We start from the raw sequence: 14853 nt of genomic DNA on the forward strand, positions 1-14853 counted from the left end.
GAAATTATCAGTGGTTAACAATATATTAAATTCTCATTGTTGGCGTTGACATCGTTCGAACTTCCAGTCATGTTCATATCACGAACTTAGATCTTCGTGGTCCGTGATCGTACATACATACGGTGTTTAACAATGAAAACGCGCCTTAGTGCAATTTGGAAGGCGGACGTTGGAAGCGATTCTTCAGCGACGCATCGCGGCTACTATAGTTACCATCCAATGTTAACGACACGGAGTCACCGTATTGTATTCAACGTTAATAACCACGAAAAATGGAGTTACCAGTCACGTATTGTTTGTGTGGACGTTCTTATGATTCCGAACAATTTATGATACAATGTGACGTCTGCAAAGAGTGGTACCACGGGGGGTAAGAATTTCGAATTTGGTCGATCAAATATGATGCTCTGAACGCTACGCTTGAATTATGTTTCACCAAATGGTATACAAACATTCTCCTGCGTTTGCTTTACACAAGAAACTTTTCTACTGTCCCTTTACATTCGCGCGTACATCTTCCCCTAGTTCATTGTATATAAACAATAATTAAATCGTAGCGTGCGTAAGGGTCAGAATATGTTTTGTTGATACTAACATAACCTATTTTTGGAAGATGCTATACATACTTGCGTTTCCTAAGAACGTTATTCGAATAAATCGTACGTTCCAATGTAATGTTTCTAACAGTGTATACAAACACTGTATATGTTTACATGCGTCTTTATGCAATAATAATGCCTGTTAATATTTTTACTACATTTTCTGTTAGGTGTGTATCCATAAAGGAGTACATGACCATAGACCTCGATAAGTATCACTGTTCACGTTGCGAAGCTATGTGTGGACCCTCTCTTAGTGGGTATCTTAAAATTTTATATTCTTCACCAAAAGGGTATAGATTGCAACTTTGCTATTATTACTATTATTATTGTTATTATTATTGTTATATTTTAGTGAAAATAAAATCGAACTGGCATAGACACGATTACACGGAGACAGATGCAGATAGTAAACCAGTTCAGACTGGAACACCAGTGTTTATAAGAGAATTGAAGTCTAGACACTTCCCAAAAGCCGATGAAATTGTTAAGCATGTGAGGGGTCAGCAATTAACTTTTCAATATTTGCAGACAAATGCATTTGAGAATCCTATTATAATTGATGGAAAGGATGGATTGGATATGGTTGTTCCCCCTCCAAACTTCAGTGTTTACGATGTGGAAAGTTACATAGGTACTTATCAGTTGACATTGTTTATCTCATATGAATATACATATACATATATTAAGAAGTTGTAATAAATGCATTATCCCATATAGGTGGAGACCGAGAGATGGACGTGATCGATGTGACAAGACAAAGCAATATAAGAATGAAATTAAGAGACTTTGTCGAGTATTACAATTCCCCTTGCAGGACAAGGGTTCTTAATGTGATTAGTCTTGAATTTACAAACACTGGGTATACCACTATTCATTGCCTTGCCACATGTTGGCTTTAAATGTTTCTAGGAAATACATGTATATATTGACAAATACACGTTGCAGTCTTTCACCAATGGTCGAAGCACCATACATCGCGCGTAAACTCGACTGGGTTAATTCTGTTTGGCCGCGCGATTGGTCCGAGGATAGTGACATAAAACGTCCTGAAGTACAAAAATATTGCCTAATGGGGGTCAAAGACAGTTTCACAGATTTCCATGTTGATTTCGGCGGCACCTCCGTGTGGTACCACGTATTGCGTGGGGAGAAAGTGTTTTACCTGATTAGGCCGACTCCCGCGAATTTACAGTTGTATCAGCACTGGATGTGCAGTTCGACCCAAAGTGAAACTTTCTTCGGAGACCAAGCAGACGCGTGTTACAGATGTGTTTTAAAGCAGGGCCAAACTATGATGATTCCAACAGGATGGATACACGCTGTGCTAACTCCGGTAGATTCTTTGGTTTTTGGCGGAAATTTTGTACATAGTCTCAACATTCCGATGCAGATACAGTGAGTACTATCGACACTAGATAGTTCTACCGCTTACATATTGTATTGCTACTAAATCTCAACACTTCACAGAATATACGAATTAGAGAAGAAAATGAAAACACCCACAAAGTTTCAATATCCAGGTTTTGAGACAATCAATTGGTTTGCAGCAAAGAAATTGTTGAAAGAATTGAAAGAATTGAACAACGAAGGAAAGAAGTGCCCGCCGTATCTTTTACAGGGCGTTAAAGCGTTGCTTAGCATTCTCAAACAATGGAACACGGATAAAGACGTAAGTGCGTTTTTTTTTCATGATTGGAGCTTCTCGCATTGTTCACTCCGTAGCTTATAGTTCATCTCTGTTTCAGTATAATATGATTAGCAGGGGACAGATACCGGAGAATATAAATAGTCAGAAGTTACTGAAAGATTTTAGCAAGGAAATTCGCCACGCAGAACGATATTTGATATCTCTAAATCCTCCTAAACCAGAGCGGGAGAGTAAACGAAAAAAAAAGAAACCATTGAACAAAGATTTCGTTGACTACGATGTAGCCGACAGAATGGTCGATAACCCATTCAAAACGACTTTGAAAGAAACGAACAAAGTTGAAACCACGATTGGTGAAACACTGCCGTCCGGACGACCGCCTTTAAAGTTAACTTTACCCAAACCCATCATGTACCCGTACGTTAAAACGCAGGGTCCATCATTGGAAGAGAAACCCAGCGGACCTCCGAACAATAAACGATCCTCGAAGCCAGGAAAACAGAGCCCGACTGTAATTAGATTTAAATTGGGCAACAACGAAGTTGTGAGAAGTACACACGATAGCATTAATGTATATAAAAATTTATCTTCGGATCACCCGCTGGACACGACGAAAGATCTGACATGGAAACAGACTTCTATATACGATTTCCACGACGGTAGCAACGAGAGCGATTTCGGCCGATTAACAGTGGATGAATCCCCGAAACGAAAAAAAACGGTGAGAACGAATGCACAGAAACGCCTGAAACGCGATTACGACGGCGACGTAGATATCTTGAGTGATGTACCAAAAAATGGAATCGAAGAACTGTTAAAAGCCTCAGCGTACACTTTAGGAAACGGCGCTCAAAGATTGGACGTAACGTATGTACATTTGTCATTGGTTAGATTAATTTGTTGATTATCCTTATCGAATCGTATACGTATAAAACTGACTGGTTTCAGGTCTACGGTGATTCCACAGTACAGTCAACCAATGCCACCTCCTACAGGGTAAGATTAGATTATAAAATTTTGCATGTCGATAATTAATACATTTTGAAGCATGTTCGTGAAGCGTACTTTTTTATTGTAACAAACAGACGATGTTCATTTTGGTTAGCATAGTGCCTTTGCCCTTTACGTTTTTTGGTGTCTTAGTATTTATAAATTGAAAACGACCAGTTCTGGCAGGGCTTCACCGTCGACGCGGGAGGCAATTGCTGGGATGCTGTCGATCAGCGAGCAGTGCTATTCTACCACATCCGACAGCACAACTAAATCCGCGAAAACCGCAAAAACGAAACCGCAAGAGGATGATGACGATGACGACGATCAGTCGATAGAAAATATTGATAAAGTTCATCAGGATGACGATTTCAGTACGTACAGAGATAACAGGATGGTTCCTTTTGCATTGTTCATTTGTCTGGTTACCAGAGCACAAAGTAGGCGTTGAATAGAGTGATTGAACGTTATATTGAACCAGTGATTGTTATCACTCTTTTTTGGTGTAGTTTACCCAGCTTTGGACGCTTCGGACGACGAGGATTATATGTTTAAATCGAAGTCTAAGAGTCAAATAGATGAAGCATGGAATCCAAAAGCAAGGGTGGGACCTTTGTTGCCCAAAACGAATCGTCCAGCTCGGGAAGGTGTAAAGAAAACGTCTGTTGAGAAGGGTTTGGAGGCGGCCGCGGCGAAACGAGCCAAACAATCGGTACGTTAACCTTGTTCCAACCCTAATTTTTTGTTTTTTAATTATTTACTGTAACGTAACAGCAACGCCAATAATTCAGTCATTGTCATTTATCAGAATACAAGCAAATTCAACAGCTCAGTGTTCTCCGAATCATGCACATATAAATTAATGTTCATATTACATGTAAATGTAAATAACGTAGGTTGCCTATTCAAGAGCACAGATTAATTCATTTATGTCCAACTTCATCCTAATTTCCATGATTCTTTCATTCTTGCATACCCGTGTTGCGTAGGATGATTATCTGGATAACAACATGGAGAAGGGCTCCAAGAAAAAATTGGTAGGCATATTATACGGCTTTATGCTTCATTTCGTTGAACATACATAAATTGCTTTCTCTTTCAATATGCAATTTCATTTGTTCTCACTATCGTAATCTTTACCTGCATAGTATAGTAGTATATAAAAAATTAATCTATTGTTATTTTATATGACAAAATAGAGTACAGCGAAGAGGACGTACAATAAAAAGAAGCCGAAGTCCTTGCCTGTCAGCACGGCGGGTGGAACGTCGACTTCTTCTACAGAAGAGTCCTTGAAAACCAATATAGGGTTCGGCTCAATATTAACAAGTCCTAACAGGCTAAAGGATGTTAAAGCGAAATTGGCTGCTCCGGTTCCAGTCGGTAACGTATCCGTCGCATTCTACTAGATCCTATACGTTTATGTATAGGATCAGATGTATACATATACCTTTTGTACACACGAAGCCATGCTAAATTACATCATTGTGAAATTTCTAGAACGGAAACCAAAGAAAGGGATGAAAACAGCAAAACAACGGTTGGGAAAGATTTTAAAGTTACACAAAATGATGCACTAAGTAGCAAAAGAGATCTGTCATGTGAACAAATTGAAAATCACGTCATTTTTTTCATTTGTGTATAAAAGTCACCGGTAAACATTACGTTTAGAGGAAGCAGTTCGAATAACCTTGACCTTGACATGCGTTATCAAAGTTATCATTCTGAACAACTTTTTTCTCTAGATGTTACTATCGCTTGGCCTTCGTTTCCGAAATATTTACAAAAATGATTCTGTATCTGCATATATAGTATATGTTAGGTGCCGGCAATGAGTAGATATTACGATTAGGAGAGGTAGCTCAGATGACCCTAACCTTAAGACATGTTGTTAAGAACGTCATTTTGAAAAATTTTTCCTCTTCATGTTACTGCCGCTCGATCGTTGTTTCCGAGAATTATTTTAATGTTATATACACTTTTCGTAAGTATTGTCTACTTTAGGTCGTTATCAAAGTACGTCAAGTAATTATTAACTTAATTCTCGGATATTTCACACTTTGCCTGTAAACGTCAGGCATTCTATAAAAATCCTGTATTTTATATATTGCCGGTAACATATGTAAATATACATATAGTGGAACTATTTTTTTCTCATGAAACGAAGGCTAAGTAACTGCAACATTTATAAGGGAATTTGTTGAGAATAATGATCTGGATTGATATCATATGTCAAGATCATCTCCCTGAACGTAATATTTACCAAGTCATCTAATAGATGTACATTGCTATGTAAATATACCTTATTCGATAAGGTAGCATACTTACCATAAGATTCTAGTTTTAAACACTACGACCGCTTTCTTTTTTAAAAGATATATTTATATTTATTGTATCTCATTATTTAATTGTAAGAGGGTATTTAGTGCATTTTGATACTGACCACTTCAACAAGGCGTTATTTGCGACCAGCTGAGCACTTTGCCGAAAATTTTCCTAAACACGCGATTTGATTTGAATCAAAGAGTTGGAAACAACTGAATAAGAGTTGAACAAATTTATCAGTTTATGTATGTATAGAGGCTGTAGCTTACTAATATTTCTTTTAATTAAATATTGAATAGCTAAAAGATATTCAATATGTCACAATCGAAGGGACGTTAGAACCTGTTATTCAGGTTCGAAATCTTTGCTAACAAATTTTTTACCTAATTGTACATTCTAGCGATTTCGGTGATTCGTACTTACGCGCATGGAGATTATAGGAAATTATATCACCTCGATTCACAATAATATTTATTAATTTATCTTATTGAATAAGTTCCATCCATTTAAACATAAGCGAGACTATAATCCATTTTACAATAATAATTTCATTTATTTTTATTTCGTCGAAGGATGTACATAAATTCTTTTATATTCATCTACAACATTGTAAGCAACAATGCAAATGCAAGAGAACAATGCAAGACTTGTGTTTATGCATTGACTTTGTTACATTGATTTTATGTCGCAATATGCACCGAATTCACATTTTTTGTTGTATAAGAATTCGTCATTGACTCTGCAAATGAGAATTACCGTGGGACTGGTATAGTATTAATAACCGTTAGTTTTTATATACTTACCCAACGATAACTGATTGTTAGACAATTTTTGAACATTATTGTGAAATAAGTATTTTTCTTGCAAATAAAGACTTCAAGTATCGACATAATTTTCGTATCTAGAAGATTATTCACATATTTGTGTATATATTTTCTAAAGGCTTGCAATTTATTTATCTGTCACACTTTTGAGCGACAGAGTATGCACTTTGGATTTCCCGCGGATACATAGTGCAAGGATGCAGAAACGCATACGCGTCGTCGTGGTTGCTCGGCAGTATTCGATGGTACCTCGGCTAGTACTGATCGTTTGTGTCAAACTTGATTCTGATTTGCCGTGTATTGGAGAAAACGTTTGTTAACCGTTCCACGTTGATTGTATTTGCATTTCTTTCGTGAACCTTAAACACATCGGGTATTGTGTCAAAATTTCCGTGTTTTTGTTCAACAAATTTTTGTCATTTAACACTAACCGTCGCGTTATTGGTATGTAACTAATGTGTGCTCGCGAATTCGAAACGTCTGCATTCTGCAGAATATTTTAAAGCGGTAGTAAATCAATAGACAAGAAGAAATTGTGATGCATCATTATACCGATTGAGATTTCAATTGTTTGTTCGCGACCGCGTGGAATATTAAAGACGCCATCGCGTGTATTTGACGCCCGCAAGGTAAATGAAAGTCATATATCACATGTTTATTTTTAATACAAATATTAAACAAAAGATACGGTATCTTGCATTACATGCCACGCAATATCATTGACATAGGGGTGAGATTACATTTTGCTTGTCTGCATTATTTTCTATCATTTAAACAGCAATGCGGTTTTTCAGTGACAAAACCAATTTAAATTTGGTAACGCAAACGTTTTCAGGCCAAGTGATATTTTTTCCCTTTTAATTAATTGATGAGGAAAAATCAAAGTTTAGGGTACAAAACTTTATTATGTACAATCTATGCGATCAATAAAGCTCGATTGATAAAATGACATCTTTGTATAGTAGTAGTCAACGCTACGAACAAAGTATTTACACAAATAACAATTACACCAACTTCCTCATCCGCAGTGACACATACATCTGTCCTGAGGTCGAAATACATACGGGTACAATTTTAACCTTAAATTAGATTGGTCACGAGCTTTACCTATATTTACTGCATATTTCGATCGAAAACTATATATCGTAGCGTGTGAAAGCGTTAAATGCAGGCAGTATTACAATTTTCAAGTTACACAATCGTGTTTGCATACATAACACGCATTGTGATAACAGCTGATATTCTAGAAATGTCTGCAAAGAAATTACAGCAAAGAAACGAGAAAATTCTGTTTGTTCATGATCCTACCGTAAATATATTTGCATTGAACTGGTAGAATTGTCGTGAATACATACTGCAATAACTCGTGTAGTGAACATCTTTGCCATTTGTAGGTAAATGCATTCTAAAAGCTATCAACAGTTATTGTTCAGACACGCGTAACCCGTTCTATGTAAAGTTCAAGGCTTCTTTTATGATGACACGACGAATATACAGTCAGCAGACATTGCGGCGTTATATTCTTAAATGTCTAAGAATATAATAGAATTATAAATGTAATTGGCAAGTATTTTAATCCGTTCGAAATTTTCAGCATACGCTAATCGGTACATTTATCGTCGGAAATGATTCGTAGAAATTAATGTAACATCTTGAGAATTACTTGGCATAGATACAAGAATGTGTAAAAATGTTGGACTGACAACAGGAAATATATATCTTTTAACAAACGCAAGAGACATTGTTAAAGTTCAGTAACTGGTAAAAACACAAGAAAAAAGTAGATTTTGTTACGACCAAATTCGTATAAAAAAAAATTTAAATCTACGATTTCATTTTGCTATATCCAAATATTTGATTTCGTAATTGTCGCTGACTGACGGAAATTTTATAAAGGCAAATCAGATATTCGTTCCTTGAACCGCGGTTTAACCGCGTACACTGGGATAGGAGTATTCGCATACTCGCTACATTTTGCTATGAATTGTGAATAATATTCAAATCTTTTTGGCATTTCGGTGAGCTCGGTGTCGGTGATAAAGAACTTTAGGACACTTTATTGAATTGTTTAGTGATGCTGGTTGTTTGGCAAGGAGCTCGCCGTTGCCTGAGTTGCAGCGGGCAGCGCACCAATCAAGGCTACCAACTGCGCTGTCGTCGCGGGTCAGTCGGTGATAGATTCGATCGATATCAACTCGTTGAAACCCGGTAAGTCCATGACACAGGCTGCAAACATCAAATGTTGAAATCAAGCATTAGTCGTAGACGTTCCGTATCCATATAGATGCGTATCCATACGTACATGTACGTGCATATGTATAGTACTCATCTCCGAACACTCTAATAGCAGTAAGCTACTGTTCTCGGTACGGGCCGAGTTCAATGTACGTGAGATGCGGCACTTTAAATTAATCTGTTGCTTGGTGGCTATTAGTACTAATCACACTCGAGTGATTTCATGTATATAGGGTGGGCAAATGTAGCGGTGAAAATTTTTTCTCAGGGTCATTTTTTTCCCTACAAGATTTCAAGGTCATCGATACTTTCGTAAACGAAACACTACATCTTTGTTTCGATGTCCTTATAAAACAGGAAAATCATTTTCAACGATCCGGATAACAATACCACAATTGTTCAGGTACTCTCGAACAATAGTGTACATACATTGTATGTTCCCATATGCGTGCACACGTCCCTTGGTTGGTTCGCACACGTGCACCACCATTTATACGTGAAAGAACTTCCGACACTATGTCAACGTATCTACTTGGGGGGGCCTCGAGTAATCCTCCGTTCTCGTTGACCCGTCCAATTGATCGAATCGTTTAATCGTGGAAAAATTTTCGTAGTCGCGACATTGAAAACATTGCGGCAAACATGTTTGATAATTTACGACACATTTATCATTGGCTTTGTGAACACGGTTCGCCAACACTCGGACAACACGCACACATGCACGCGTACGAACGTATTTACGCCTCCGTAGGCTCTGGCTCTGCTACCTTCATTTGAAAATTCGGTCTTTGATCACCCATGATTTTTAATCGAGGACATACGACGAAGTATTATGCTTTTTGATGTCCTCAACAAATTGTCAGACATTGTCCCGAGATAAGGTTGGAATTTCATCGTAAAGACAAATGTCCGTACAAAGAATCTAACGTTGAGAAATCACTTTGTTAATGACTGTTATGGCAATGAACCAGTTATCTAGTTTCCCTGACACTTAAGCGATGGTTTCCTTTTTTGTTGTTCACGAATCTAAACGGCATCTAATGATAGAAACGACGTACAAGCAGAGAACATATCAAAGTTAAAAAATTGCTGTGGTGTAGTAAAAAAAACTTTCTTCTCTGACGTAAAACAAGACCGTTTGATTGTGTGAAATCGCTAATTTACGGAATGAAATATGGTTCGAGCTCAATCTGTTTCTTTTCCATCGATCGTAGGAAACGATTAAGAAACTCAACTTTAATTGGAGTTATAACATCGTGTGTTTTCTTTCAACAGCTTCGGGACAGTATAAAGAACAAAGAAGAGAATTAAGTTACATGATCCACGGTTAGTAATCGTTCTTACGGAATTTTATACATATTTACATATGTACTCGGTTATTCGCGTTTACATCGTAACGAAAATAACTTGTATTTGAATTAAATTTTCCCCGAGAATTTTTGTATTGTAAAATGATTTGATTATTGACCACACTACGCTGAAAGCGATTGAAGGGGACAAAAGAATCCGCCGCGATCAGTCACGTCAAGTGCATAACTACTATGTATGTATGTATCGGCAATAAGTGTCGATAGAGGGCCCATAAAAGTTGGTCCGATTCATGGCTGTGCGTCAGTCTACGATTGAACGCCGGAGCGTTCGTTCCTCTTCTAAATACAGTGTCTGTTATAGTTCGGGTTTCGATTCCGGTCGATCGTTTTCTTGTATCGCGCTGCGCGGTTATCGAGAGTTATCGTGACCGTTCGTCTGCTGTCGTATTAACTCGCGTGTCTCGGCTAGGATCGTTCAGTTTTTTCGGCTGAGTCCAGCGAACGGATAGCCGTAAAACAGCGTACCTAACCTCCAATTACATTGCTAACAACAGGCTGTCAGAGTGTTTTGAGTCACGTGTGCATAAGCGGTGTAATATTCGACGTGCGAGCGCGTCTTTTTTTTTGCATCATACGATTACCGATCGAACGATTTTCGCGTGGCACGTGCCTGTCTGAACGATACATTAATCGGGATCGGGAGTCTGTTTGTCTATTCGAAGACGATGTATTAGATCGTATGTCGTGGCTCGGTCGTGTGGCATGATTTATCTCTGGTGAAACAGTGTCGAGGTTAAGGACGCTTTGTGAAGTCTAAGGGCGTTCGAGAGCTCGTGGTACGTATACAACATTCTTTAACGTCATTCAGAAAATGTGGTCGGTGTTGTTTCTACCTTTCTTCGCTGTCAGTGAGAGCGTGTTTTGTTACCGATTAGAAGATAATAGCTAAAGCGATTGGAGCGATCAATCTACATTGTTTCTTTTAATGAAAATCGATTGTCATTGTTATCGTTGAAAATATCGAGCACTAGTCTACGCTGAATCGTGATGCAGTAAAACTCTATTTATGCGAACTCGGCGGAAGACAATCGGTTCATAATATAATCGTGTAGGTACATATAATAGTAATCTGTTGATTTAATCAAACGGCTGATCATCAAACCGGTGATTGACAAAAATTTCGTTCGCAGTAATGAAGGTCATGCAAATGGAGTTCTACTCCATCTCTGTACGTAAACTAACATCTAGTTAAATTGAACCTGAACGTTGTATTCGTGATTCGTTATTAAAAAATATGGGGTTAATTGTGTCCTTATTAAGCACCGATTACCCTATCATGATTGAAGAGGGAGGTCATTTGTGGACACTGTTATGTATGCGGTAAAGTATGGTCGGCACGTGGTATAGTCGGTTTCTCTTGTGTCGATTCGGTTCGTATCGGCTTATTACGATGCATTTGTCAATCAATTTCACTCTGTGTAACGCATGTTTTTTGTTCATCGCCGAGCCATTCTTGTAGAATTTTGTGCGCTGAATTCCCCTAAAGAGTAGTTCTGTATATGATGTCATTTAAAAAATTTTACCATTAATGTTGGATACATTAAAATTTTAGGACAGATTAGAATTAATCTAACGTCTGTCATTCCCGGCATGGTAGGTTAATGTATTTCTACAAATCAGTTATTCTAATAAGAGTAACGCGTTGTTGAATATATCGTGCACGTTCATCCTTGATACGCTTTGCAATGATGCCGATAAGTCTGCGTCTCGTCTGGTCTTGATTTGGTTGTTTACCGTGACAGGCGCTGCGTTGGTAAAAATGAAAATTCTATTAGATTACGCGGTCAGTGGGCATCTCGCGAGGCGAGGTCCGTGAATGATTAGTCTCGTGTGCACGTGCTTCGTCTTCGGCAGCTTTCGCTGATCTTCGCGTAAATTCGACGATCGGCTCGCCGCCGCGTGTATACATATGCATCGACACAAACTAGTTCATACTGGGTTTTCGCTCAAACCGGATTGTCGTGTCTGTGATTGTACGATACGATACTTAAAAAAAAAAATGAAGAAACGGAAATAAAACTAAATTTTTTATCTTCTTCTTCGTTTCTTTTTCGTTTCATTCAATGTCATGACCTATTCTCAACGCTATCTATCATCTTGGTGTATTTAAAAATTGTTAAGGAATCGTTTTCTTCTCCGCTTTTTTTTTCAATTTCATGTTCTCAGATTACACATATTACTTGCTAGTGACCAATTATAAAATTCAACATACCGTGGATAATCAGATACCTGCAGAATTTCAACATTCTGTTTAAATAATGGAGGGCATCCTTGTTTTTTCTAAAATTATTAAAAATTAAACAATTGAGATACACTATCATATTTCCAGTAAAATATAGTATAACTTGCTCCTCTTGCGTTTGTTTCTAATGTTTACCGTTAATAAAAAAAATACCTAGTATAAATTTTTGCGACCAGTCGGTACATTACAAACAGAGACCACTTGGGCATTTCTTTGTTATTTTAATGATTTTCAGTAGCACGAAAATTATAAAGTGAAACATCTCCGGTCTTTAAATCTTCTTTATTGTTCGAAATCGCAGCTATTTCTTTTTCGTTATAAATGTATAAAATTCGCAGTCCAGTGATTAGACTATGTGTGTACATATATGTACGCGCGTAGATGAACGCTCTCTTCCCCATGTAACAGTTGCTTCTTTATCTATTTCTATCGAAAGAACGAAGAACATTGAAATCGAGTGAGAGATTTGGCAATTGTACGTGGAGGGGAAAGAAGACAAAGTAAGAGACTGTGCTTCAGAGGGAGAGGGGATGCCCACGTAGAAAGAGAGAGGAAAATTAAGAGAGATAGAAAGAAGCAGCCAGAGTGAGTCTGAACGGTGGAGGTTGTCTCGGGATACTCTCGGTCAGTCACATACGTAACGCGGTACGGTGATCACGTTTACGTTTCTCCGCAACGAGTATACCAGTTTCGTCATTGCCGCGCACGTACGCGCAGTGCCCACGCTGCTCGGTTCTCATTTCGCGCGTGTTTCACCTACTAAGTAACTGAAGCGACCTTTCTTTTCTATAAGATTGTCTCAGCAAAAATTGAATCGGAGGTGTAAAGTGACTTTAGTGATTGCCAACTTCCCTTCTGTCCTATTTGTTAAGCGTCAGTAAAGTTGAAGGTATGTAAGCTTTTCATACGTGTCAGCATTAAATACATTCCACGAGGTTTTTTTGCGTTAACATATGCGCGAAGACACGTGTTCCGATAGCTAGCTACACGTGAATTCAACTCTCACAAACAATTATTGGCGGCTCGGCAGTTTTAATATAATTTTCAGTGGTCTTATGTAATATTTTCCTTATTCTATTGCTTTTTATTTCGTTCATACGATGTAGTAGCATAGTTTGTTAAAGCTCGATCGGATCACGGTGAGTTCACACGTGCTCTACCGCCGCAGTCGGATGAATCATTAGGAATCTGTTCTCGGCTAAGGGAAAACTGAAGGTAACCTTGAATTTGGCAGCTCGCGTCCCGTGCTCGGTTTAACCGCGATTTCGCGATGCAGCGGAATATTTTGGAATGACTATTTTTATCGTGGACAATATTTGCCACTGATTTGGCAAGCTCCGCGATGTTCCCGCTGCTCCATAGTACCGAATATCGATGGGTTGAACTCGAAATCGATGGATCGACGGGGTTCGACGATATATCGATTGGAACAAAGATATCGGTTTGTCTTAAGTAACGTCTGATACATTTGGTATGGCAATGTCACAATTGAGAGTTTGCCAGGATTGATTTTAAAGTGAGTTAGAGGGTCGCACGAATGATATTATTAGATACGGGTGCTTGTTTTACCCGACGAATATTCATCGGTCCTTCCATAGAACGTGTTTTTAAATTGAGGTGACAGTACATGTGATCACAAAAGTTTGTCAATTCATTAGCGATCGATACGACTGGTACGAGTCTGAAAAGTGACGAGAATCTTACGACAATAAAAATTGTAGGAACGATACTGTGACACACAAAGCAAAGGTACAAGCCGGTCAAACCTAATATTAGCATGTCATCAACCTGTCGCGATGACTTTTTCAATTTGAAACAGTTAAGAACGATGATGATACAAAACTCTGTGAATATGCGTCTACAAGCCAAAGTAATAGAGTCGATTTATTAGCATCGCTCGTGTAACTTACGAGTTATTCCATATCCTGACATTCTTTGCGTTCGTTACACCGCATCGATGCTCTCGATCATAGGTAATGTCGCGTCACGCGTCGGCGTGAACTGGTATGATAGCGTTACTCCATGCGAAGTGTCAACAATGCGCTACACTCGGAGAAAGCGGATACGCGCGACGAGCCTCCGCCGGCTTCAGCCTCCGATTGGTCGGATCCGTAGGCGTTGGTTACGGGACGGCTCGCGATTGGCTCAGCCGGTCATCGACCAGGGGGCTCGATCGCAAAGCGGTTCTCATTCGGTACAGGCTTGCATTCCTCGAATTCTGGACGGATTGCGTCATTCCGCGACTCATTCGAATTAATACAGCCTGTTTTTCGAAGGAACGAATTCCACATGCCTGTTTTGAACGTATACTATTTCACAGATGCGATATAAAAGTAATATATAGCGCTATTAAGATCGTGACGTTCTTTCGAACGACTTATTTTGAAAACTTGAGCGTGACGCGATAAAATTAATATTGAACTTTGACCAATAATTAAGTGACGCTGGAAACTTGCAGGTTAGAAATTCAAAACGCGTCGTAGTTTAATTTTAATGTTTCCACTGTTTTTTTAACGGCTCGGTGAGGTTGACCATCCTGAGTCGGACGCGTTCTTGAATGGTCGCCGAACAATGGTTGCTTTTACCGGTTTCTCACGTGTTTCGTCCGCGGTCACTA

At 38.6% G+C, this 14853-nt stretch overlaps 2 protein-coding genes across 8 annotated transcripts in view; both read left to right on the forward strand.

Moving 5' to 3' along the window:
- The first annotated feature begins 169 nt into the window (after nucleotides 1–169).
- Nucleotides 170–6444, forward strand: LOC144475972 (histone lysine demethylase PHF8). 4 transcript variants are annotated; one of them, XM_078192445.1, is made up of 13 exons: nucleotides 170–370; nucleotides 770–855; nucleotides 955–1233; nucleotides 1320–1461; nucleotides 1548–1997; nucleotides 2070–2271; nucleotides 2348–3117; nucleotides 3199–3246; nucleotides 3418–3614; nucleotides 3750–3952; nucleotides 4230–4277; nucleotides 4440–4623; nucleotides 4741–6444. In XM_078192445.1, exons 1-13 carry the CDS (start codon nucleotides 273–275, stop codon nucleotides 4818–4820), a joined length of 2787 nt encoding a protein of 928 aa, XP_078048571.1. In that variant the 5' UTR covers nucleotides 170–272; the 3' UTR covers nucleotides 4821–6444. The 4 variants fall into 4 exon arrangements, with proteins under 4 accessions (XP_078048571.1, XP_078048572.1, XP_078048573.1 ...); XM_078192446.1 differs by having other exon boundaries at nucleotides 3427–3614; XM_078192447.1 differs by lacking the exon at nucleotides 4230–4277 and having other exon boundaries at nucleotides 4741–6442.
- Nucleotides 6445–6658: 214 nt separating this feature from the next.
- Nucleotides 6659–14853, forward strand: part of LOC144475973 (trehalase) — a 43915-nt gene continuing 35720 nt past the window's right edge. The window contains exons 1-2 of one of the 4 annotated variants that reach the window (XM_078192450.1): nucleotides 6659–7018; nucleotides 8462–8597. In XM_078192450.1, the coding sequence (XP_078048576.1) occupies nucleotides 8464–8597 (134 nt within the window). In that variant the 5' untranslated portion in view covers nucleotides 6659–7018; nucleotides 8462–8463. Of the gene's footprint in view, nucleotides 7019–8461; nucleotides 8598–10283; nucleotides 10771–12898; nucleotides 13126–14853 lie in introns of those variants that run through there. The other 3 variants (XM_078192455.1, XM_078192452.1, XM_078192453.1) reach the window with 3 other exon arrangements.

This window comes from Augochlora pura, chromosome 10 (assembly GCF_028453695.1).
Source record: "Augochlora pura isolate Apur16 chromosome 10, APUR_v2.2.1, whole genome shotgun sequence".
NCBI classification, from domain to species: Eukaryota; Metazoa; Arthropoda; class Insecta; order Hymenoptera; family Halictidae; genus Augochlora; species Augochlora pura.

Coding starts and splice junctions, on each gene's coding strand:
- LOC144475972 (XM_078192445.1), top strand. CDS start 273: ATGGAGTTACCAGTCACGTATTGTTTGTGTGGACGTTCTTATGATTCC. Junction 1,462..1,547: donor CTTGAATTTACAAACACTGG/GTATACCACTAT, acceptor TACACGTTGCAG/TCTTTCACCAATGGTCGAAG. Junction 3,247..3,417: donor CCAATGCCACCTCCTACAGG/GTAAGATTAGAT, acceptor GAAAACGACCAG/TTCTGGCAGGGCTTCACCGT.